The sequence below is a fragment of the Hyalella azteca genome, unplaced genomic scaffold (genome assembly GCF_000764305.2).
Source record: "Hyalella azteca isolate HAZT.00-mixed unplaced genomic scaffold, Hazt_2.0.2 contig14244, whole genome shotgun sequence".
NCBI lineage: Eukaryota > Metazoa > Arthropoda > Malacostraca > Amphipoda > Hyalellidae > Hyalella > Hyalella azteca.
This window is the reverse complement of record NW_025944135.1, coordinates 498486-525717: the sequence shown is the minus strand read 5'-3', so window position 1 is coordinate 525717 and position 27232 is coordinate 498486. Positions and strand designations below refer to the sequence as shown.

The following is a 27232-nucleotide window of genomic DNA, read 5'->3' as shown; positions in this document are numbered from 1 at the left end:
ACAACATTATTAGATCTCATCAGCCTTGCACACATTCCAGTCTTACATTCTTACGAGGATATTATTAAAAAATCTCAACTTGACTCGTCACAGAGCGGTGACTGGTCTAGCCTCGCCAGTCACTGGTCTACTCTCACCAGTCACTGGTCTACCCTCACCAGTCACTGATCTACCCTCACCAGTCACTGGTCTACCATCACCAGTCACTGGTCTACCCTCACCAGTCACTGGTCTACCCTCACCAGTCACTGGTCTACTCTCACCAGTCACTGGTCTACCCTCACCAGTCACTGATCTACCCCTGTCTCTTATACACATCTAGATGTGTATAAGAGACAGCTGCCGTATTAAGGGCCCGCCCTCTCTGCCGTACTAAGGGCCCGCCCTCTCTGCCGTACTAAGGGCCCGCCCTCTCTGCCGTACTAAGGGCCCGCCCTCACTGCCGTACTAAGGGCCCGCCCTCACTGCCGTACTAAGGGCCCGGCCTCGCTGCCGTACTAAGGGCCCGCCCTCTCTGCCGTACTAAGGGCCTGCCCTCACTACCGTACTAAGGGCCCGCCCTCACTGCCGTACTAAGGGCCCGCCCTCACTGCCGTACTAAGGGCCCGGCCTCGCTGCCGTACTTAGGCCCCGCCCTCACTGCCGTACTAAGGGCCCGCCCTCACTACCGTACTAGGGGCCCGGCCTCGCTGCCGTACTAAGGGCCCGCCCTCACTACCGTACTAAGGGCCCGGCCTCGCTGCCGTACTAAGGGCCTGCACTCACTACCGCACTAAGGGCCCGCCCTCACTACCGTACTAAGGGCCCGCCCTCACTTCCGTACTAAGGGCCCGGCCTCGCTGCCGTACTAAGGGCCCGGCCTCGCTGCCGTACTAAGGGCCCGGCCTCGCTGCCGTACTAAGGGCCCGGCCTCACTGCCGTACTAAGGGCCCGCCCTCACTGCCGGCCTCGCTGCCGTCTCAGCCCGGCCTCGCTGCCGTCTGGCATGGGGCTCACCGTGATCCATTCGGCGACAGTGTTGAGCGTGGCCTCGTTGAAGAGAAGGTTCTTCAGCCTGGCGAGCGGTCCTTCGGCGTCCACAGCGCGGCACTTCTGGAAGACATCGCAGTAACCCTGCAAAAAACAGGTATCATCATAACATTCATAATTACAAGGTGAAAATAACACTAAATAGATATTAAAGCGTAGAAAACATTACTACATCATAGTTAAATTCGTACTGTTACAGCCCCTATGGGTAGGTACCTTCGTCATCAATACTCAATGAAGGTAAATGAATTTAGTACCAAAGAAACAACAGGGCGACATGGCAAGTACCTGGAAGTTGTTGCAAGGGGCACCAGGCCGCATGAAGACCGGGTTGGGGAATATCCTGTTGAGCTCCGAGGTGGACTTGCACGAGCCTGGTGAGTTGCCCACTTGACAGGCGATCTCGCAGAGCTTTTTCTTGTCTTGCACCACGTCTGACGTCAGGAAGCACTCACTCATGTTGTACGCCAAGCATATGCTGCCACTGCACTCTCCGTCTTTACACACCTGAACAGTAAAAACTCTTATTATAAACCAATGTAAAATCAAATTAACTGAAAAATAAATGGCTTGCAACCTGTTCAGAGTGCGATTTGCCGGAAATTGTCTGAATGAGCTTAATTTTTCTAATGAAATTTCAACCAAACCGACTCATCTGTATTGTGCTTATTTTCCTTCAAAAATATGAGCTACATATGACAATACCGACGCTATCTATGTTCAACCCAACGAGAAACTGAAGGGAATTAGTAAAAACCTGAACGAAAATAAAGTTACATAATAAATATTTATTTTAATTCATCCCTAAGCTGGGTAAGAGTTACGAGTGAAGGCGTTGCAACTAAGTTATGAGATAGACTTTATTCAAAGCACGTGAATATTTTAGTATTCATTGGTCTAGACTCTAGAGCCAGACAACCTGAACTATAGAGACATAGTGAAATGCAGCTTTGCGTCATTTATAACTTATATCAAGCTTATATGCTCGTCCAACTCATATCATTCATTAATTTATACAATAGAATTAAATGATGTATGAAGTATCCTGACACCAATCATTATATAAAATCTATACATAATTCAACAATATATCAGCTATGTGAGGTCTACCCGAAATCTTAATAAATAAAGTGGTAGGTACTGCTAATCATCGCTCACAATCACGTAGCACGATCACTCTACAAGTGTGATTACAAATAGGCAAAGTTGAAAGTTACTTACATCATTAGTCACATTGAAGTGTATGTTCAAGTTCACGAAAAATAAAAAATATATATAGGTATATATAAACACCAAGCAATTCTTCATGTCTACAGTGCAACGTTTCGGAGACCAGCTCCATGATCAGTTCCACAAAATATATAGTATACAAGAACAATCAACAGCGAAAATAAAATATGTACGATAAAGATTAGGTTGAATAACGGTATTTAAATAGACCTTGGTGTCTTCATTGCAGGGCTTGTTGTTGCGCTGCCACCTGGCCACGGGACATGACGCCATGCGGCCGTTGCAGTAGGCGCTCATGGTGCAGTCCGTCTCAGAGTGGCACTCTATGTTGCTCTCGAACGTACACGTCTCCATGTCGCAACACGGTCCTTGGCTAGGGCTGTACACAAACAAACGCATCGTTAATTCGACGAAAATAGGAACCTTTGATTCGCTCTATTACATCCTAGTATAATTACTGTACGTCAGGTGATCTGGCAACTATACGGGAATGTCCATAACAATGTTTTTATTAACTGTCATACGTTCGTTGATGGATTGTGTTCGTGGCAAGTCATTTTTCGCATAAAAACTGGCTCACAACTAACAACATAAAGTAAGGGCAGACGAGACCTGCACTACATGTAGGGAAAGTAAGAGCAGAAGTAAGACCTGCACTGTTTGTAAAGAAAGTAAGCCCTGAATAAAGACCTGCACTGCGTTTAGACAAAGTAGGACCAGAAAGTAAGATCAGAATCAAGCCCTGCACTGCGTGTACTGTAAGTAGGACCAGAAAGTAAGATCAGAATCGAGACCTGCACTGCGTGTACAGAAATTAGGACCAGAAAGTAAGATCAGAATCAAGACCTGCACTGGGTGTACAGAAAGTAGGACCAGAAAGCGAGACCAGAATCAAGACCTGCACTGCGTTTAGACACAGTAGGACCAGAAAGTAAGATCAGAATCAAGACCTGCACTGCGTGTACAGTAAGTAGGACCAGAAAGTAAGACCAGAATCAAGCCCTGCACTGCGTGTACAGAAAGTAAGACCAGTAAGTAAGATCAACATCGCAACCTGCACTGCGTGTACAGAAAGTAGGACCAGAAAGTAAGATCAGAATCGCGACCTGCACTGGGTGTTGGCACGTCGGCTGCACATCCTGGCAGAAGCGTTGTTGTTCCTGTCGTACTCGGTGACGAGGCGCGGGTAGCAGCAGCTCTCGTTGCAATCTTCCTTGTCGTAGCCGCAGTCGCACTCTTCGCCCTCCTCCACGATCTTATTGCCGCAAAATGTCCCGTTCGTTGCTGCTCCCCAAAAATTATTATTATTATTTATTGATATTATTACGAAAATTATTTTCAACACTGCACTTAAAGCGTCATTAAATTGTGGTGTTCGTTAATGCTCCCCAACAATTATTATTATGAGAAAATTTATAGTGTCAGAAATTATCGTTATTAAAAAAATAATTATTTTATTATTTATTGATATAAATAAATTTTTTTCAACACTGCACTTGAAGCGTCATTAAATTGTGGTGTTCGTTGCTGCTCACCAAGAATTATTTACAGGAGTGCACTTCAAGGATCAGGCAACTAGAATCATCGACAAGGGAGAAAAACTGTTCGAGGCATAATAAATGCCGATTGTTCTCACTCAATATTGCATGGTAGCATTGAAGAATAAGTAACGTCAGGGCTAAATTTCAAACATAGCATTTAAATATATTCAATAGAGAATTTATTTCATACTACGGTGTTGGATCAGCAAAACTAATTCCTATGGACAAAATAACAGTTATAAAATACCTACTACAATAATATCGCGATGAAGTTATAGCTTAAGCAATAGTTTAAAAATACATTTCCTTTATAATATATTTAATACACTAAAATAATACCTTACAGTAAATAATTAATACACTAAATAATACACTAAATAATTACCTCTAATAAAAAAGGTAATAATCATTATGACACAAATTTCAGTTTTATGTGCGTCGGCTGCAATTCATAGGTTCGCACGTTGCTTTCTTTTTCATTATATTACTTTTCTTACAACTTTTTTAACTTTTTTCATAATATTACCTTTGAAGCAGTTCTTGCGTCTATTTTCAGCGATGGCATCAAGCACTTGTGAGATGTTCCTGACAGAGCAGCTGGAGAACTTGTCGTTGTTGGGGCGGTCGCCGCTCGTGGCTGACGAGAACATAATAAAGTTGCCCTGGTGGCCTCCTGGCTTGCAGCTGCTTGGGAAGTCGTGCTGAAAGCAATAAAAGTTACATTTGTAATGAGTGTGTTAAATAAATATTCTGGATTTCCAGCATAAATTTTTAAAAGTTACAATATACCTGCTTGGGAAGTCGTGCTGAAAGCAATACGAGTTAAATTTTTAATGAGAGTGTTCAATATTCTGGATTTCCTGCATAATTTTTTTTTTTAATTTCAATATATGTACCTAGGTACATATATATTTACCTGTACCAATATATGTACCTAGTGTAGGTCTAATAAAACCTAAGCATTCCGACTAGCGTCAAGCTTGAGTTTCAACTCTATGATGTAAAAAGCATCATAATTCATGGTTTAAATCGCAAAAATAAAATATTCACAACATTAGAAGGGAAAGCCTGAAAAAATGGCAAAGAATCAAAAATTTAATTTCTGAACATCAAAGTTTTATTTGTAAGATAGGAGACTGAACATGATATAAAAGAACAACCGAAGCATCCATGATTCTTGACAATAGCATATATGAATCTTGAATATATAACCAAGGGTGTTATAGGGATGTTATAAACTATCGTTTAACAATTTCAACAAGTAGCTCTATGTTGTGTTCCTTTAATTATGATGCTTTCTAAATAATCCATGAGATGCACGTATATTTCAACCAAGTAACCTTTTCAGTTAAAGTCGCCTATGAGCTCAGACTCTACAACGAATGATTTCTTCCTTTCGAAAATACCTGCGTTGGTTACTAGACGGAAACTTGGGGCCAAGTATCTCCCGAAAAAAAAACGAATGGAAAATCCGAAATATAAGGAATCACTAAAAAAAAATAACTTTTGTAGATCACACTAATAACTTTTGAAGCAACGCGATTTGGAATCTAGTAGACATCAATGAAATGTAGGCATATTTGATAAGCTCGTATCTCGTATGCATGATACGTAACGGACCTAAGTACGAGCGCGGTCAACAATTTTGAAAGAACAGCAGCCCGAAATTTGAAATTGATTTGAATCGTACTTGAGCAAGAAAAATTGTCGGCAATGGAGGAAGAATTTTTTTACTCAACGGACTAAGAGGAGGATTTTCAAGGAACAAGCATTCTACCGGTCATCTTACGCAGCATTTTGATAGGAGGCACGAGCGTCGTGACGGCAGCAGTTCTGGTCGGTGTAATCGTTGCGTTGATCGTCATCAATGCGGATAAAATATTTGGATTCTTCATGACTATTGTTTTTTAAAAGCTGTTTGGAATGGTCGAGCTTATGAGAGAAACCGATGAAGATAGCGAAACGACCACATCTACACTTCCCGGGTTATTTACTAGACGCAGAGACACGCCCATGCCGTTTATGAGAGAACAAATCCATCATGAACTACCGGGGAACGCTTTGTATCTAACACCGCATGAAGTGCAGGTCATGGATCTGCTGGTCTCCCCTGCACAGCTCAACGTAACTTGGGATAACGTGGCAGGTTCTGAAGAGCTTATTAGTAGTATCTAAGAGCAGGTTATTTATCCCATGAAGTATGCAATGCAGCACAATCCTGACCCGCTCCTGATGCCCCCGAAAGGAATTCTTCTGTACGGTCCTCCCGGCTGCGGAAAAACGCTCATCGCCAAAGCCATGACCAACGAAATAGAAGCAAATTTCATCAACTGCGATATATCGGCAATTAAAAACAAATTTGTAGGAGAGACAGAGAAAATGGCAACTGCTTTATTTTCAGTTGCAAGGAAAATTGAGCCTTGCATTATCTTCATAGACGAGGTAGATTCCTTCCTAAGCTAGCGAGACGATGGCGATCAAGCGACCGAGTCTACACTGAAGGCGATCTTCCTGCAGTAATGGGACGGACTAACAACAGATTCGCTGAACCATGTCGTGGTTCTTGCTGCTTCAAACAGGATAGACGCCATTGACGACGCAATCTTGAGGAGGCTTCCCTTGCAATTTGAAGTGCCTTTGCCAAAAGAGGATAAACGAAAGGCCATCTTACAGTTTGTTCTCAAAGATTGTGATGTGGATGAGGACGTTGACTTGGATGTCATTGCGAGCCAGACGGAAGGGTTTTCTGGTTCTGATTTGTAAGAAATCTGTCGACACGCTGCCACCTACAGACTCGTTGAATACTACAAAAAAGTCAGAAGCATCGAGTTGGAACGAGAAGATGATTCTGAGGACATGGTACAAGACTTGCCAGATGAAAAAAAGTTGCTTGTCGACCCAAAGTAAATTTTTGACCATTTCAAAAAAGTCAGTAAACAAGATTTCTCAGCAGGATATTCAACTGAAGACATGAATGTAGGACAATCCTTCTCCACTTCTACGGACGAATTGATGTCACAGGACTCGTAGACGACTCGCCGCCATTCATCGTTCACCTATCAAACTTTACCGCTAGACATTATACATAAATTACTAGCGGACGAACTAGAAGAGTTCGATGACGATGAACAGAAAGCTGGACATGACTTGCAGGGCAACAAGGGAGACCAGGGCGACCTAAAGTCTTTGCCCTTCAAGATTTTCTTTGACTGTGGTGCTCTAGAATGCGGAGAGACGGGAAATGATCCCAAAAACAGAATCCTACCTCATGCAGAGGAGGACTATGCAGAAAGAAATTTAGATGAAGTTCCGAACCAAAATTTCACGAAGACTTCTCCGTTGACGTTACTTGATCTTGGCAGGTGGGGCGATCGTAACAAGTAAAAGGTGTCGCCTCTGCGAGCCATCAACATGAATGACTTGCTTCGAGCCCTCAAGCACTCCAGGAAAAACATCCAAACCAATTTCCCGCATGATATGTACAACTGAGCCATTGAAATAATCTCCCGCGTGAAGTGTACAAGTGATCAACATAAATAATTTTTTACATTACTCATTATTGAAAATCATTCCTTGATATCTAATTTTCTGTTCGATAAATGCTCAAATATTTTGTAGGTAGCATTACATTCCATAATAAGCTTACATAAACTATGAAGTCTTATATATAACTTGTAATAAAATTGAAAAAATGATTGATGAATAAACATTTTAATGAGAACTGTAAATAGTGATGCGTTTTACTTATAGTTATATTCTGAAAAGCGAGTCAACAGCCAAATAATTCTAATAAAATGTCTAGAACTTTTATACTAAAGGGAACGAATAAGAAAATTATGTAGATAGCAAACATTTTTTTTAAATTTTGCATTGGAAGAAGAAAATGCTAACTAAAAACACCAACGATATGGAAAAATATGCCGAGAGCAAGTAATAAACACAGGAATAAATTATAAGTATAACATAAAAAATGGCAATTAAAATTAACTCAGTGAGCTGAAAAATATGGTTGATTGATTCATTAATTGCCTCCTGAGGGCATACATGTCTATCAAATTTTTGCGATTTTGTTGAGTCAAATGCTCAAAAAAACTTCGGGATATTAGAAAGATCTTACGTTGAATCAATTATGAATTGTTGAATCAACGTTAAAGTAAACGTACGGTCGAATCAACGTTAAAATAAACGTTTGGTCGAATCAACGTTAAAGTAAACGTTTGGTCGAATCAACGTTAAAGTAAACGTTAGGTCTAATCAACGCTATTTCAACGTCCTTCGCCTGGCGAGGTAAATATTTTCTCACCGGAGAACCGAAATTGTGGCCGATCTCATGGGCGAGCGTGAGCTGCGAGACCTTGGGTGGCACTCTAGAGTTGTAGTTAAGGAATGTGATGATACCGGTGTTGAGGGACCGCTGCTCTGTGTTGCGACGACCTGCTAAGTTCTCCGTGTACGTCTTGTACTTCTCACAGATGCCACCACTTGCCCCTGCATTGTGGACACCAGAATATTATTGAACATTAATTTATATTAAAGTATGGCGCTCAGAGTAATCAGTTTATACTAAATGTGACGCTCAGAATAACCGGTTTGTACTACAATGTGACGCTCAGAGTATTCGGTTTATACTAAATGTGGTGCTCAGAATAACCGGTTTGTACTAAATGTGACGCTCAGAGTAACCGGTTTATACTAAATGTGACGCTCAGAGTAACCGGTTTATACTAAATGTGGCGCTCAGAGTAACCGGTTTATACTAAATGTGGCGCTCAGAATAACCGGTTTGTACTAAAATGTGACGCTCAGAGTATTCGGTTTATACTAAAATGTGACGCTACATGACAATCTATTCAAACATATCATATATGTTGATCAATTAACTTATGGTTGCAGGTAAATGGCGAAAAATAGGTTCCTAAAAATAAAAATCTAGACATTCTCACACCCCCTACACAAATTATATCACTTGCTTCTATGCTTCGTGATTCAAAAAACCACTGAAAAATTAAACAGAAAAGAAACTTGATACTCCATGATTCATAATTATATTGAAATTTACCCAGAAAGTAAATATAATTTTTATACAACATTGACGAGGAATAACTGAACTAACCTGAGGGCGACGCGACCCATGCCAGCCCCAAGGTGCCTCCAGTAAAGTCCCTGAAGGTGAACACGTAGGAGAGGCAGAAGTCGTCATGATTCATCTGCGAGTGAAGGTTCAGGAAGTTACTCACGTCTACGTTCACCTTGCAGAACTTGTTCACGTCTGAGCCTGAGTTGCTGCCGTACCTACGACATGTCGAGTCATCGTCGATCTGCACACGAAAAGAACCATGTTATGGTAGAGAAAAAAAAATAAATTATTTATAATTTTTTAATATAATTATATAATATTTATAATTGATAATGTGTCCAAATAGTGATGCAGTTAATGACCTTACGCGAGTCATCCTAACCCGGGTAGTAAGGTGTATTAGAGCTACGCTCGCTTTGTGTCGAGCTGTGGTAAGCAATAGGGAAAATAGCAGTACATTTTCAGAACAAAATGTAATTTGAAAACGTTTTAACATGCGAAAATTGCAGCAGTGGAAGAAGAAGGACGGCGACCATTTAGTGTGCGCTTAGTTGATGCACAAGTGCACACTAAATGGTCGCCGTACTGCTTCTAATGGCCCTTGCAGGCGACGAGCGTGCCAAGAAAACAGGCGCGACGTAGCAGCGTTTCAAGGAGAGGTTCGTTGTCGTCAACTGCTGGACATTCATTGGATGATATTTACAGTCATTGATATCATCAGTCACCTTCGTTTTGTTAGACAAAGTGGTGGTAGCTCTCGACGTGTGCTTCGAATCATTATCTTGATGAAAGATCCATCGTCGTCCAAGCCCCGACTTCGGAGCGGATGTTTGCAGATTTTCGGTCGAAATCGATATATAAACATCTGAGTTGATAATTCCATCAATTGGAACTAACTTCCCGGTGTCACTTAAGGAGAAATGATCCCAAAACATCATCGACCCGCTCCAGATGCTTGATAGTTGGGATTGTTGACTGACACATGCTTGAATGTGCATCTTGGGATATTCTTCGGGCGCTTCGAGATGCACCCATAACTATTGCCATGTTTGTGTAGGTCAATAATTTTGTTTTTATAATCTACAATGAGCTTCTTCATCTTGCCCACCTCGAGCTTTGCAGTCAAATGGCAGGAACCAACACCTTTTGAATGACGTCACCGATAAAAATCTCTTCGGGATATGTCCAACGGGATAATTTCCAACCGGATACCACAGCGAATATCGTCAAAAACTATAGAAACTAAACGAGCCTGCTGGAGGATATCAAGATGAAAGGACATGCTATTGATTATTATCGTTGCAACTATGTTGGTATTTTCCAACTGTATGAATAATTGTGTCTGGAGGTGTTGGGGAATTTTTACATGTTAAAATTCTTTTAAATTCCATGTTATTCTGGAAATGTAAAGGTATTTTCACTGTTACATAATGCTTGGTAAAATTAAATATTAGGCTCATGCATTCATTAATTGTAGAGTTATTCAATAAAACATGGAAAAGAAAGGGAAGTACGAATAACTTCGTCGCTAACTGTAGGTTGTACGGTGGAAATTTCTAGCGCTGCTAAGACGGGACTTTTTCGGCACAGTGCGAAACATGATCAATCATGCCCGAAAGAATGCTATTTTCTAAGCCAAGTAATTGATGCAATCACAACCTTGCTCGCTAACCTGCTCAGGTCAACGGCACAATTCAAACCCCTTACATTATTGATCGTAAGTAATAAAAATAATAAGAAAATTTATAAATAACGGGTAAAGAAATACATATAGTGATCAAGTTGAACACTGGACGTACCTTTATTCTCTGGACCTCGAAGCGTATGCCCTTGTGCTTGTACTTGCCATGAAATACAACGTCACCATAGATGTGGTTCACGGCCTTGATGTGCTGCGACACCATCGCTGTGATCTCGTCTCGCGTCTTGATCGAGTCGTTCTTCTCCTGCACATCATGCGATTAATGATGTGTAATTAATTACTCATGCAGTTAATGTTTTAAGACTTAACCATATATTTATGATATTTAGTACATATCAAAAAGTAAGATGTTACAAGTGGCACACACGTTTTCTACATTATTATCCATTGATAAATTAAAACACCACTTGTTTCATCATTTACTTTCTATACGATTACATACAAATGATGTATAAAACTGACCCGCAGAAGGTAATTTACCAAACTTTGGGACCACGAAATTAAGATATACACGGTACCTAGTTGAGATCATAGGCGAAGCCCAATACAAAGAACAAAAAGATAGAAATAACACCGTCTGATCGTTTATTATAGGCTCGCTTTTTGGGGAAGAGAGATCAATAGATGATCTCAGAGAAAAATTATTCTTAGCGCAGAAACCTCGTTGTGTAAGTTACAGTTTTCCTAACCATAAGTACAAAAACGAAGTTAAATAATAAAAAAGAAAATCTTTCGTTTTTAAACCATCATTATTCTTTATACATGGATACATTAACCGACGTAAAGGCTATCTGTACCTAAAATCCTGATTATGGATGTTATCATCAGTAGACAAGAAATTGAATTTGAAATGTAGGTAATGAAATTGACCGACAGGAGACGAGGAATTATACATGAAATTTACAGTTTAGATTTTCAGAGTTCCTCAGAGCTACTAACCTGTTGATATATGTACCGCCAGAGCAGCGGGTCTGTCTGTATGGAGAGCGTACATGTGCCTTGATTATCTTCACCCACTCCACCCGAGTTGAGGGACCGTTTGCTTCTGGCGTTGGCAGCTTCACTGTATTTATTGTGATATTCTTTATGCAGCTCATCGTAGAGGTGGCGGCGCTTGCGGTACAGTGATGGGTCACCAGCAGGACTTACAAACTCCTCGAACTCGAGCGCCTTGCCTGAAGAATCCGACCTCTGAGGACCTGGCGAACTCGACGACGAAGAAGAGTCCTCGTTCTCAACAGCACTTTCCTGCACATTCCTCATCCACTCAGCGACGTCGTCGGTGACACCGCAACCTGACTTGTGTCCCGTGCGTCGCTGAGCGTATGGATCGCTCACGGCGTCGTCGTGGTATATCACCGAGTGGAAGGAACCACCCGCGTCCCGAGGTGGTGTTTGGAAATACTTGTGCGCGCGCTCGACGTAATATTTCCCTTGTGATGGCGAGTCTATCACGCCCTCGAACACGCCATCTATTACGCTCCCCCACACGCGTGCGCTCGCTTCATCTGAACAAAACACAGAAGCATCAATCATTTCTGGGGATACCGTCAGCAATGAACCCTTTAGGCATGAATAAATTCTGGTTAAAATAAAATCATTTTTGGGAATACCGTCAGCTATGAACTCTTAAGGCATAAATAAAATTTGGGCTAAAATAAAATCAGTTATGAGAATACAGTCAGCAATGAACACTTTAGGCATGAATAAAATTCTGGCTAAAATAAAACATGGAATTTAACTTGGTGTTGGAAATTGATTCCTTTCGCAATAATGAGAGGCGATTTCGCTAAAAAAAAAACACGAAGCTTCGAGATCAGAAATCGGTTGCGTTTGATCTCCATCACGGGGCCATCCATCGATGGCATCTTTAGTCGTACTAAATAATCATCGCGCGTAAAACGCCAGCGTGCCATGGTAGACTCACCTGCCAGCGTGCCATGGTAGACCCACCTGCCAGCGTGCCATGGTAGACCCACCTGCCAGCGTGCCATGGTAGACCCACCTGCCAGCGTGCCATGGTAGATCCACCTGTGTGCCATGGTAGACCCACCTGCCAGCGTGCCATGGTAGACCCACCTGCCAGCGTGCCATGGTAGACCCACCTGCCATGGTAGACCCACCTGCCATGGTAGACCCACCTGCCAGCGTGCCATGGTAGAGGTGGTTGGTGTGCAGAGGCTCGGGGACGTGGTTGGGCTGCTCCACGTCCACGTGGGGGCTGAACGTCTCATCGTCGCGCCGCAGCCGAAGATGGAAGCGCCGACCGTGCGAGTGGAACGCGATCTCCACCTGCGGGAGGGGGGCGGTCATTAAGGGCTCTTGACGCAGCAAGAAACAGCGGCTCTACAGCACCGCAGCAGCAAGGAGTGTGTCGGTGGCACAGCAGTGCAACAACGTCCACAGCACCGCAGCAGCATGTCTTGCACAGCAGCACACAGCACCGCAGCAGCATGTCTGATGCACAGCAGCACACAGCACCGCAGCACACAGCACCGCAGCAGCAAGTAGCAGCAGGTCAGTGGCACAGCAGCACACAGCACCGCAGCAGCAAGTATAGCAGCAGGTCAGTGGCACAGCAGCACACAGCACCGCAGCACACAGCACCGCAGCAGCAAGTAGCAGCAGGTCAGTGGCACAGCAGCACACAGCAGCAAGGAGTTACAAGTCGACCACACCGCAATGCGGTATCCAAGCCACAGCTGAGGAAGCGAGGCGGTCCGACGCATGCCCCTGGCGCCTATTACCTCCTCTTGCAAAATTTCGCTCAGGAGTTTTACAAAATTTCGCTCAGGAGTTTTACAAAATTTCGCTCAGAAGTTTTACAAAATTTCGCTCAGGAGTTTTACAAAAATTTCGCTCAGGTGTTTTACAAAATTTCGCTCAGGAGTTTTGCAAAATTTTGCTCAGGAGTTTTGCAAAATTTTGCTCAGGAGCTTTTTTTGTTCGTTTATCAGTGAGCAATTTATTTATTTTTTATTTTTTTCGCATATGTTGCCACTTTTTTTTCTAATACAATTATGTAAACTGACCAGTATAAATGATAGTTCTTGAAACCGCTGAACACAACACAACACGGCCAGATTGTCCAAGGTGAGAAATACAGTCTCTTATTGAGTATAATAAATTTGTTACACACAACGTCAGGCGTGACTTATTTGCAAACAGAACTCAATGAAATCCAACGAGTAGAATAATTTATCATAAATGAAAGAATAAGCACAGCAAATCATTTCTTATCGGTGAACCTACCTATATATCATTTCATTATTAAAAACTGTAAAAACAATAATTACGCACAAAAAAATACATTAATTCGTGAAAGAGTTAGGCGTCATAGTAAAACCCGGATAATTCACAGCCAAATAATGGAAACAAATTTTCATTGAAAATAGGAGAATTTCATGGTTGAATGAGCGTAAGAAAGGGACAGTAATAACATGTTGATACTCACGGGCTGGGCGTGTTTGTGGGGCGTGGACGTGTCTCTGACATGTCTGGTGTGTTGTGTGTGTACGCTCTCAGGGTCGTAGGAGAGAGCGTTATAGTGGCTCACGTACTCGCTCAGCGGCACGCCTGCGCCCCCAACTGCACATGAACGTTAAGAATCATATGCTGGCAACGACATTATTGCTAATTGATCAAACTGATATTGGTGATCAATATAATTCATAACACGGTATACACGCTAACATTGTATAATTTTTAACTGATAAACTTGATGTTGGAAATTTATAAAATTCTGAATACCTGCATGCTGGCATAATATAATTTCTAATTAATCCAATTGATATTGGTGATTCATGAAATTCTGAATAATTACATACTTGCGCAACGGCATAATAGCTAATTGATCAAATTGATATTGGTGATCAATAAAATTCTGAATAATTTTATACTGGCATAGTAGACTTTCTAACTGATCAAATCGATATTGGAGATTTCTAAAATTCCGAATAATTACATACTGGCATACTGTAATTTCTGATTGATAGACTTGATATTGATAATTTCTAAAATTCTCAATTACCTACATGCTGGCAGCAGTTCAATCACGCGACGCGGTGAACAAAAAATATTGAAAATTTCTAAGCTTATAGGTAGTTGATTTAATGGTACAAAAATACAATCTTAATCCTTGTCGGATTGCATAGGTACAGTTGTATCGAAAATGGAACGATTATAACGTTGTAAAACTATGCAGTCGCACGAGGGTTAAAGAGCAACGCCACACTCCTTAAGGATAAAAATCGATTTTCACTGCAGAAATTGTTATAAAGGCAATGACAGATTAATATAGATACAATACTACTATAGATACAATACATGAGAGAAATACAAGTCACAATGCTGTGAATTTGTCTATGTTTGAGCAGACGCCGAGCAAGTTTTTCGTGCACCAAAATTACGAAAAATATACGGCACACTCAACATTAGAACAATAAGAAAAAACGTCAATGACAAAATTTGTGGGTAAGAGCGTAAATTCCTTCTGAGATAATGAACTCCGAAACAATACAGGTCTGGCTTAGACTGACTATGCTAATCGTGGAGAAATAAAAGGTACAACGAACACTCTACGGCGCTGCAACATTACGCTGATTGCTCCCAGAAATATGTGAGAGATTGTCCGAATAGTAATGCGCTTGTTGCCTTCGGATCATCATAATCCAGTTTGGCCTGACAAATGGCGTAAATAGGTGCTAAATCAGCTCTCTGCTGGTGCTTTACGTAAGAATGTATCACTATTTAGACATGAGACCCGATAATTTTTTTTTTTTAGTGATCAAACCCATAGGACGGTAAGCAGCGTCACACCAAAGCGCTTCTGCTGCTTTCGGTTCTCCGCTTAAACTTGAATAATGACACGCAATGAATCGCATAAATTCATATAATATTAACATACCCAACCAAAAAAGAGTAAGTTGAAAATAAGTTGGAAAGTTGGGCCACCCTGGGCAGGGTGGCCCAGTGGTTACAGTTCAGAGTACCAAGATTGGCGCAGAGAGGCGCGGGTTCGATCCCAGCTCTGTGCGCCAGTTTCTGGGCAGAATCGGCAAGGAGGCCGGGCGGTTAAGCACAGCAGAATCTGAATCAGTGAGTTGTGAGTTCGAGACCGCAACAAGCTGTGGATGTTCTGCGATGTTAAGAATCGGCGACAGGCCTATGGCCTAATAAACGCTGAAACCGCTATTATTATTAATATTATTATTATTATTATTATTAAGTGCAGTAGGTACCTACTTGAAAGAACTTGAAAATTACGCGTAGATCGTACAAGCGCTGCACATATTATAACAGATCACAGTTACAGTTAGATTGTGAGATTTGCCATTTGCAACAGCCAGTTCAAAAATGAAACGAGCGAATCGTACATTAATTAAGTTTATCGAATAAGTTATATTTAATGCATTTCAAAGTAACATTGATCCTATACCATTAACTACGATGAACCCTAAAGAACCGTACGACAGTAATTTCTGAAAAGAAAAATAGACGTCAAACGAACGCTTGTGCAAATAACATCGTTGCACACGGAGCGACGAAGAATGAAGATGAAATTTCCGCTCTAGCAGCAGTGGATTCTTTCTTCACTTCGGAGAGAGACTCAATCAAATCTACAGCGAGGTTAATTTAATGGTGAGTTAACGTTAGATAATGAGAGTGATGTACGTTGCGAATCAAGAAACTTGTATAATTTGCATCATGTACGCCAGGCAGTGAGGCAGGATCGAGGGGATTATATGCAACGGCTGCAGCTTTCTCATGAGGATGCATAACGGCTGCAGCTTTCTCATGAGGATGCATAACGGCTGCAGCTTTCTCATGAGGATGCATAACGGCTGCAACGTCGTCATGAGAATGCATAACGGCTGCAACGTCCTCTTGAGGATGCATAACGGCTGCAACGTCCTCTTGAGGATGCATAACGGCTGCAACGTCCTCTTGAGGATGCATAACGGCTGCAATGTCCCCCCGATGATGCGCGACGGCTAAGGATGCGCCTGCACCACCGCACTGACCTGCAGCCTCAAGCAAAGTACCACACTATGAGCTGTGCGCCAGGGTACCGCTGCTGCCCTAATATTGAAGTGACTGCAAGCAGGTATGCGGTGTAAATCCTCGCGATTTGCGTGGCAAGTTACACATAACACACGAGTTTGACACGCCAGTTCATGCAGTAGGTATAGAACACTAAAATGAATTGAATGATTTATTAACATATATAGGTATATGTATTAATTAACACTAAGATTTATTGATTGATTAATTAACATATAATATATAGGCACCGAGACATGGTGATGAAGTCGCGCCATACGACGTTTGGCGCTCTGTGCTGGCGGGTGAGTTAGAATTATACGCAATTATGTATGGTTTGTCTATCTCACATTGGACTCATGCTAGTTATTACTAATAATAAACGTACAAAATTATAACGAAAATCTAGCATGAACAATTTCGTTCGTAGTCTACTTGCAGATTGAATATATACATCACAAATTGACGATACGTAATTCATTTTTCATACAAAACAATTTAATACAGAATGAATAACAACAAAGTTTGCTTAATAGGAAATAGGTGCAGAGAAATTTTAAAACAATTCCATTAACACCACTGCTTCATTTTCCGCGTTGAAAGCACAGATATGGTTGTGCATTTAACAATCTTTTCATCGTGTTTACTCGAGACCAGTAGTTTGCAGCGTAATTTTTTTCTTACACTTCTATATTTATTTATATTTATATATTTGCTGCGGTGCTCACACTCATAAAAATAAGAAGACCTTGTCCAAAAAAAACGATCCACATTTTGCCCTTGTGTGGGTGATCCTGAACCAGTTTGGCCAGGCAGAAGGGCGTATTAATGTAACGTGCAGAAAGTGTGTCACCATTTAGACAAAATTACCAATTTATTTTCTCGCAACAAGCAGCGCTGCAAGCAGCACAATCCCCCGTTGAGTCCGTTATTGTTGCGGTGAGTCGTGACTAATGAGGTTAATTCTTCAAAGTGAGGCTCAATCCAACCACCGCAACTCTGCACAATTTATTATGCGGTACAATTAGCGGCGGTGATACAACCGCTCTATCAATCAATGCAATCCTGGTTATGATACACACAGTGCAACATCCATAAAAAATTATAAATCCGTTCGAGGTTAATTCTTGTGATCGTGATATAGTAGTTTTATGATTAAATTCACTTTGCAATCTATTTCAGTCTTGCTCGGTCGGATGTTTGATAACTTTCGTCAGCTCGCAAAGACCAAATCATTTGCTGGAAAACGACTTCCATGTTGCATACCACGATGAGCGCGGAAAATTAGAGTATTTAAGCGGCGAACGGGACCGCTGTAGCGACCTGACTCTTCCGGTCAGCTTCTGCATCAGGCGAGGAATGCAGCACAACGACCGATATGCATCTTTTTTATTACATCCTTGTTCCTTACTATGTTGATTCACTTTATATTTATAAAATAACCGGAAAACAAAGTAACTAAAGGTAACCGTTTGTAGCTGCAGGTAATCAAATCATTATACGTGCAACAAGCATTCAAAATATTGAACATCTTTTAAACTTTAAAGGTAGAAGCGCACTACATTTACCAATTCTAGTCCTAGAGCAACAAGATTACCTTAAAAAATATACTATCGGAAGCAAAAGCATTACAGGTTACTATATATTGGTGGCGATTTAATGAAAATAAATCACGAAGTGTGCAACGAACATCCGCGGTAATGACGATCGTTCAAAGTAACCGCACTCTTAACTCGCTAGTTTTCTTTTCTCTCGGATAAAAATTGGGTAATCAAGTAGGATACGCCGAGTGCCGACCACGCCTGCCACCATGCGACGTGCAGATGCATGAGCTCGCAAGGTTATGCTTGTTGGGAAATATGTCTTCACTATACGAGCCTGGGCTTGGGACGTTTTAGTTCAGGACTCGGGTAAGTCATGGAGGCAGTGTTAGGATGCACGAAGAAACTAATCTTTATCACACAAAAATGAACGTGAAAAACTTCAATCATTTCTTGATCAGCGAAGGCTAATGTATATGTTTGCTACATCGCTAACGACCCACTAGGCGATATAGCGCAATTACGAATCATGCCGTCCCAAATCATATTTGTAACGAGATTTCACTGGATACATGAATCATCATGGCTACCACAAGTAATTTTGTCAGTCCTTAATCTTTCACCCTCTCTTTCTCCAACCCTCTTCCCCTCTTCCCTCTATTTTCCCTCTTTCCTCTTTGTTTTTTCTTTCTTCAACGTAATTAATGATCCAGTTCTATCATAGCCTAATTATTGCACTGCTTCCCCCTAAATCAGATTGTAATTTTTTCCGTAATTAGGAATAATATTACATTATTCATCATTTCTATCATTACTGTTGTAAAAATTTTGGTGATGAGTAACATTACACAAACCATTTTTTCAATTATTTAACAATATAATTCTTGAAATATTTCATGAGACAAGACGCGATAGAAGTTGATAGAAGAAGACCACATGAGCGTACGCAGCGCAGGCGGTCGATGACCTATACCGCCACACGCGCCGTTACGGAGAATCCTTCGCCAGCGCCTAAGCTGCGTTGTACAGTGAGCTGCGATGTGCTGTGCAGCGCATACACTGTATTGTATACAGTGAGTTGTTGTATGCTGTATAGTGTATGACTATACTTTGCAGTGAACTGCGATGTGTTGTGCAGCGATAATCGAAATTTCTTCCAAAATAAGCAATAAAATTTCCGAACTTCGAAGAGATTTCAAGCCGCTTGAATTTTTCATAAAACCGAGGAATATATGTGAAATTTCAGAAAGAGATTCTCAACCATGGCACAAACAAACAATTTTCCATTGAAATCTATGAATAAAAGTGGTATTTTCAACACAAAACTGAGATTAATTTATCTCGTTGAATAATATTTTCAAGATATGTAAAAATAAATGTAAATGTTTTAAACACACAAATAAATAGAGTCGATCGATATGAAATTAATGGCATTTCATCCGTGCATGTTAAAGTTATGCATGACATTAATGTTATGCAGTGCATGTTGATGCGTTTTAGGCACATGCAAATATATCGCTCCATCATGCAAGGACCGCATCAATACAATAATACGAGGCAAAAGCCTCGTGTTATTGTATACTGACTGCTGTATACTTTTATTGTATACTGACTGTGTCAGTATACAATATATTTATAATGTATACAGCCAGTATACAATATATGTATACTGTATGTTATTGTATACTGACTGGGTTGTTTATACTGACTGTTGTACGAGACGTTTCACTATTTTTGCCGCCCACGGAAATTTTTCCAGTTTTCATTCGCAGAAAAATGTTAACTGAGTACAAGTCTAATTGTTCTTGCATGAAATGAGCATGTGAAGCAAGACAACGGATTTTTCCAAGCGATAACTTCTTTCGGAGGTAAAGTTTAGAGACGAGCTCCATTTTAGTTAACACGATCACAGAAATGAAAACACATTTAATTTACACAAAACTTAATTGTCGCTCTAATTCTTACACTACAAGAATTTTACACATATTCTATAACACTTCACTAAAGAGCTCTATATCTTAATAAGTGAAATATAAAACAGGAAATAACTTAGGATTGAAATTTCTTTAACCATAACCGAATCTTTCCCAAGTACGTGGCCATAACGCCGGTGAAAAAAACAGCCTAACACTTAAAGCAGCTAAACTTCAACACGACATAAGACAGCATATTAATTTAAATTATTTAAAATTTATTAATTATTAATATTTATATTATTTATTATTAATAATATTAATATTATTTTATAATACAATAGAATATTATTAATTTATAACAATATTATAAATGAATAATACTAATAATAATAAATAAATTAATAATATTTATACTATTTATTATTAAATTTACAGATTCATTTCCATTTACACAGTCATTTCCAAGTCGTTATCGCACGTTCGTCGGTTAGAAAGAAAAAATGTCTCTACATGTACAAAAATTGCACATTCATACCAGGTATGAACTCCTACATCGTCGCGTAAAGAAGACTGGCCAGAGTTTCTATCTCGGCAGAACTGTTGAGTTTTTTGTTCATGTCCCAAGCTTCGTTTAACCGTTGAACTTGGAAGTTCCACTCTAGAAAAACTTGTCCCACACCGAGACAGTAAAGCTAGTGGAATAATAGAGTAGTAGAGCTAGTGGGAACAATTGGTTTCTTAAATGAGATCGGCGCGCTGCTTGTGTTTGCTCAACAAATTTCTGACATGATTTCAATGACTAGATATTTCCTTTACTAGACTTAGTTATAAAACACATAACTTAAAATTTATTCCTCGCAAGAAGTGTAGATTTCAATAATTGCACATAGGACTATTCAAAGACTGGATGGCCAATAACGACTCACACAAGCGTTTACATGAAATACATTTGTACACGAATAAATATTAAATTTTAATATGTTAATATATTAATAGGGAGCCGGCAATGTAAGGCATTTTAATTCGATAACATATCAGAATTCCCGCACCCATTGCGGCAAACTACAAACCCCCATTAAAAATTAAATACAAAATTACTCCGTTTTGATACTAAGTTAACTGATCAATATTACGTATTATTTGAGAGTGCTGATAGTATCTAGACACAATTTTTTGAAAGGGGAGAAGCCCGATATGGAAGGGTTTCTTGCAAATATTTTCATTTTTTAATTCATCTCGGTGCAACGTATGATTACATCGGTTCTTACAGGAAAAAATGCGCAGAACAAGCATGCGAAAAACCAGCGAAAACGTAACAGGATAGAAGACTTGTGCTAAAGAATAAAACCAGTTTTCCACAAACCACCACTCAGTGCAAGACTCTATATTCAAGTACACTAGAAAAATAAACACCTTGACAGCTAGCCCATTCTTCTTCACATCGCGTAAATACAGCGCTGAGCCCCAAAATAAGCTATCAACGAAAAAATTAAATATTGAATGCACTACAAGACTGAACGATACAGCGCGACAAAAAACGCTAGAGCTTGTCTGCACGCAAGCACAGGCGCCTCGAGGAAGCCATTAACAGCTCGAGCAAATTACAAGGAGCAAGACAGGGCGATTGCTTCCATTTGCATGCATGCACAACATCGCCGAGACCACAAAAATGTTCTGAGCAGCGGGCTTTGGCGGCAAGGTAGGTAATTCTCGCCAAAAATGAAAAACTGAGATTAAAAATCGAATTATTGTCGACTTTGTATACCGAATTAATTTTAATATAAATTGAATTTTTGAATTCTTGATCACGCGTTGATGTAGTAATTCTGTTGATAACATCATAACGTGCCGTTGATCAGCTTGATAACATCATAACGTGACTTGGCGTCACAACAATGTGACAAGAAATTACACTAGGTTGACGTGATGTAGCTGACGGTTAAACGTTTTCTATTTACTGCTATAGCAACTAGCAACTGTCATCAATGCAATCTGTAACCTCCAGGTGACTAGCGTTACCGTCAGTAGATACTTAACCTTTCGACTACAGATGCATTGATCGTTATCAATAATATTCGTATCTAATTATCCGGCAATGGCTTGCCATCATTGACGATGCGTTATGGACTAAGATATAGATAACGATGAATAATTTACATCGAACACAATTTTATGTCTGACTTCTCTTGCTCCTTAACACTACTGAGGTATTTCTTACATATTAGTCTATTCAGCAGACGCTCGCGCTGTGCAAAGGCTGTTCCAGGCTACGACCGCTGGATTATATTATATGGATTATATATATTATGACCTGATTGATTTAGTAAGCATGCAGAGCGCATAATGATCATAAAATACCTCCGATTATCATCAGAGAAATGCAGCTTCGAAGTTCCATGATAAAGCTTCTAGAATAACCTTTGAATTTACATTCCAAATAGATGACACAATCGATCACGAGTATTCAATCCTTACGTACAATCTAGGAAGAGAGTTGGCATGTTAAATATGTACATTGTATATATATACCAGGTTTAATATTAATATTGCAATGTAAACCAACAATTTCAAGAGAAGTGTGTCGGCGTGCGCCATCGAACCTTAGAGGCACACCTGATTTGGTTTGTTCCTAGATATGTTTGAATTCAGAATATATATCCTAAATAGTCTACATGCGTACGTCAATATTGCCAAAGATGCAACTCGTCGGATTTTTTATCAAGATATTCAACTCATTTCTGTTTGCTTTTGGTATGAACAAACGGATAACCTAATGATTAAAATTTCGTGATAAACAGTCATTGATTATTCGTCGAAAGCACTTGGAAATATAAAGAGAAATAGAAAGAGCAAGGAGAAAGAGACAAATGAGTTTTTAAGTGTCAGGATTGAGGACTCGTTGAGAAGAGCGCAGCGCGGTGATGTAAACAAAGAGGGAGAAGAGAGCGCCTCGTTGAGAGAAGAGCTCTCAGAACGAACGCTCATGCAAAACAAAGAGCGAATTGCGGACTACGCATTCAGCCTTATATTAATACAAGAGATCAATAGATCGATATAAAAACACACATAAAAGCCGCTTTTCAATAGAGATTATTGAATGTAAACGTACCCAAGAGACTATCAATTTATCAAATAAAAGGCAGTATAAAATAATATTAAAGAAACCAGTAGTCAATGAAGCGTTGACATGTACGCGTGTGCATCGATTGAGCAGGAATACTGAACGAGAAATTCAAGATGGAATTTCATGTCAACGGCCACGAGTAAACAGCGTATGTTTCCGTCTAACATAACAAAGAGACGAGTATAGAGCGTGAATACAATTTTCAAGTGAAATTAAAGATCAAAACAAGCGACATATTAGTTAAGGAAGAGATCACATAACATTATAAAATGATCTGATTTTCATTGAAAAATATTAAATTAAAATGAGCAAAGTACCCATGAATAAATCGAAACGAGGTTATATAAAATTTACCAGGAGGGCAGAAAGCGGTGACTAATCAACCTGCAAGACATAATTAGTTGACAATAAAAGGACTCGTGAAAACAATTGCATAATTATGAGTGATTCTGTAGAATTGTACGGAAGGAACAGAAATAGAGGAGGAGAGAGAGCGCTGTGGGGGAGAGAGCTGGGCACAGCTTGATCAATAGTGCCTCGAGAGCTGCTGTGCCATCCTGCCTCCTGCCCATACATGTGGCACTCTCGCCTGCCCATACATGTGGCACTCTAAAAATATAATAAATAACTGTTTGAATGATCGCAAGAAAATGACAAGGAAAATCGCGGTACAAAAATTTAGAGACGCATGAGGCGCGGCTACAACATTGATATAAATTGACAGACCGAATGATTTAAATTGGCAACTAACTGAAAACGGTATGGATAAATGATAATTTTACCAAAAATATGATAGTGATTGATGGAATAACTGGAAAGAAGAAATAAGGGTAGATCAGAGGTCACTTAACAACAAGGTCACAATATAACTGTGGTCAAGACGTCAAATAAAGGAATAAAAATCAAGACTTGATGCCTGTTGGAATTATCCTAGAATTGTGTCCACTGATATAAAGATGAACAAAAAGCACGACTTATTCCTGCATAACGTAATCATTTTCCGAGAACTTCAAGCGAGATAAAGTCAGTTGCAGTTCATCTACGGACCACGCCACTGCAGGAAAAAATCACATCCGCTGCCGACGTGACGCATCTATGTATAACGGCGACGGGGCTATCTCAAACGTCAAATGCACATACGTTTGAAACTTTAATGAGCTATAGGTACTTATTACCGTATTATGCCAGAAAATTTAGTGAAGAAGCTTTGTTTACGAAACAGTAGCTTCTCATCGCATCAACGGGGTCATTTATATATTATTATATACTATAAATACATAATACTAGGTAATAGTTTTAATATTAGATCCCTTCAGTACATTACGTTATATTAATAGCGACCGTACTTAGACCATAAAACGATGGTACAGAATTTTAACAAATTATTCTCACTGGGGAACATATCATTTATGGGTTAAGTATAAGCAGACACGAATCCCTCCTATAAATAAACCAGAAAGCTTACACGACCGTTATTCCCTGTTTTGCCAAAAATAAAACAATATTTATCAGTTGAACCCGACTTTATGTGTTCACTCCATTTTACTGTCACTTAAATTTATAGCGGGCAATTCCAGTAACTGGTATCTAAGAGAAAGCTTTTAGACCACATTAATATCTTAATAGTTTCAAATACACGTGCAGAACGGCTAACATGCTTGTTTTAAATTTTACCACAAGCACGTATTATTAATAAATGCGCATGGACTGCGCCTAGGTTTGCAGCACGCAGTACCAATCAATGCGCATGGACTGCGCCTAGGTTTGCAGCACGCAGTACCAATCAATGCGTACCAATCCTGTCTCTTATACACATCTAGATGTGTATAAGAGACAGCCTCCTGCCCATACATGTGGCACTCTCGCCTGCCCATACATGTGGCACTCTCGTCTGCCCATACATGTGGCACCCTCGCCTGCCCATACATGTGGCACCCTCGCCTGCCACTCATGACTGCGGCAGTTCAAAGAGCTTCTCTATATACGCCCCTAAATGATCAAGCAAACTGTATGAAAGAATCCACACACACGAGCCTCCTGTCATTTATGTAGAGGGTGATCGGTGCGTATACTGTATCACTTTTACCACCCTCGCTTTACCCAGACAAGTAATCAGCGTGTGTCAAAGATGATGAGTGAGCCATGATGAGTATATCGTAGCTATAGAGATATTAACCACAACGCACAATACCATGAGATTTAATAGAGTAAGAAACAAGGCAAAATGGAACTGAGATGATACGGAGACCGCACAATAGCATGAGATTTAGTAGTGTAAGAAATATGGCAAAATGGAACTGAGATGATACGGAGACAACAAAAAATATGGACTAACGCATCTCCAATGGATGGCTGCGGTCAGAGTTAACTAGCCCTCATGACCAAATTAAGGGTCGGCTGTGAAATAAAAAATTTATGAACAGTGATATGAAATATTTACGTGATTTTCTCATAATATTGTAGACTTAAACAGAAATTATCAACATAGTTCTACATGTTTTTTCGCTAGGAATACAACAGAATCGTGTACGTCTTGAAGAAAACTTATAGCCATATACGTGGAGCGAGAGTATCGCGTTCACGTATTTTGCCAGTCTACTACAAAAATAATGCTCGACCAACTCACTTTCGCCCGGGGCGGGATTTTTTCCAGCTATCCGGACATTTTACCGAACTTTATTTACAGAATGCCAGGCAACAATTACTGACGAGCGCGGTCTAACCTAATAATTTTGTTCAGTACTTGCAACAAAATGGTTGAAGTGAGCATATTTGAGTACCGTTGCGAGGCGGAAGTTTACTGACCGCAATCTAAACCATCGGTCAGTCCATAAAATTCTTTGAGAGCTCAATGTTATAATATTAAAATTTTATGCGGATGTTAGCAGTTTGTAATTCAATTATATATTCCATCGACCTTGATATGTCGATAAAAACTGCTGTTGGGACCGATAGTCTAAGGCATTGTTAAGACATTGCAGCGATTCAGGCAAGAAGAGTTGAGCGCCATAAGTCTTTCTATCAAAAGGTAAATAATTTCATACAAATAAGACGATTAATAATCCATCCCCTTATACAAAACCACGAGCCCCATTTCATACGTTAGTCAGAAACAAGAATCATTCGGGAGATCTCGTCGGACAAGAAAAATTAAAAAATCTCATCGGAAGGAAAGAAAAAAAACACAAGAATCATTCTGGATATCTCATCCCACTGAACAAAAATGGCTTTATATTACCTAGAAGGCAGCACCACCATCGACCGAAAAAGCCTCCGCGTTTTCTAGGATTTGAACATGAATATATGAAGTCCGGGCTTTTAGCTTGACACACCGACCAGGTATATACGTCTGTGTGAATGTTTGAAATACAAACATCACACGAAAGTATGCTAAGTAATGATACTTGCAAGTGAAAGTCAGAGTTCGTCGACTAGAAACGTTGTGCACCTGTCGGAAGAAACATCCTTTCTGTGGTAATCAATCACCGACAAGTCACTCCTCGCAAGCTTTTGAATCTTGCGCTAAATAGAACGCTATTAAGAATCGACATCAAGTAAATTCAGAAAAACTCATCATTTCGGTTATATTATCTAGTCAAATCAAAGAAACGTATAGACAATTTAGAATTAGTGTAACGATGTGCTGGCAAATGCAATTCGTATAGCTGTGGACATCGCCTGAATATTTTTCCTCGCCCCGAATGAGCGCCATAGCAGGACAGTTCAGTGACAGATCTCATTAAGTGTTGCTGAAGCAAATGGGTAGACCGAGACGGTAGAAGCGACGCACACGCAATTTAGGTAAGCAGGATTGAATACATTAAAGATACTTTCATACATTTGGCGAAGAAAGCAATTGACGTATCGAGTAAATCCAAGAAATTGTCTCAAACAGATTTATTTTTATTCGTGTACTAGGAGCAGCACAGCTCGCCAGTGTGTACAATGTACTACAGTACTATGTACAAAGTAGCATCACCACTCACCGCTGCAGGACGAAGGGTAACCCAACATGTGCGCTCCCACGAGG

General features: G+C 40.2%; 2 protein-coding genes across 2 annotated transcripts in view; one reads left to right on the top strand and one right to left on the bottom strand.

Moving 5' to 3' along the window:
* Positions 1 to 936: 936 nt before the first annotated feature.
* LOC108679974 (disintegrin and metalloproteinase domain-containing protein 10) overlaps positions 937 to 27232 on the bottom strand; it is a 44414-nt gene continuing 18118 nt past the window's right edge. Inside the window, exons 2-12 of the mRNA XM_018168720.2 lie at positions 14034 to 14167; positions 12721 to 12871; positions 11519 to 12087; positions 10677 to 10823; positions 8914 to 9118; positions 8104 to 8288; positions 4327 to 4501; positions 3366 to 3543; positions 2470 to 2638; positions 1318 to 1536; positions 937 to 1113 (exon numbers count right to left, since the gene is read on the bottom strand). Coding sequence (XP_018024209.1) covers positions 937 to 1113; positions 1318 to 1536; positions 2470 to 2638; positions 3366 to 3543; positions 4327 to 4501; positions 8104 to 8288; positions 8914 to 9118; positions 10677 to 10823; positions 11519 to 12087; positions 12721 to 12871; positions 14034 to 14167 — 2309 coding nt within the window. The remainder of the gene's footprint in view (positions 1114 to 1317; positions 1537 to 2469; positions 2639 to 3365; positions 3544 to 4326; positions 4502 to 8103; positions 8289 to 8913; positions 9119 to 10676; positions 10824 to 11518; positions 12088 to 12720; positions 12872 to 14033; positions 14168 to 27232) is intronic.
* Positions 5464 to 7519, top strand: LOC125178997 (outer mitochondrial transmembrane helix translocase-like). Its single transcript, XM_047884000.1, is given in 1 exon segment — positions 5464 to 7519. A coding segment is annotated over 1 exon segment (570 nt). The 5' UTR covers positions 5464 to 5993; the 3' UTR covers positions 6564 to 7519.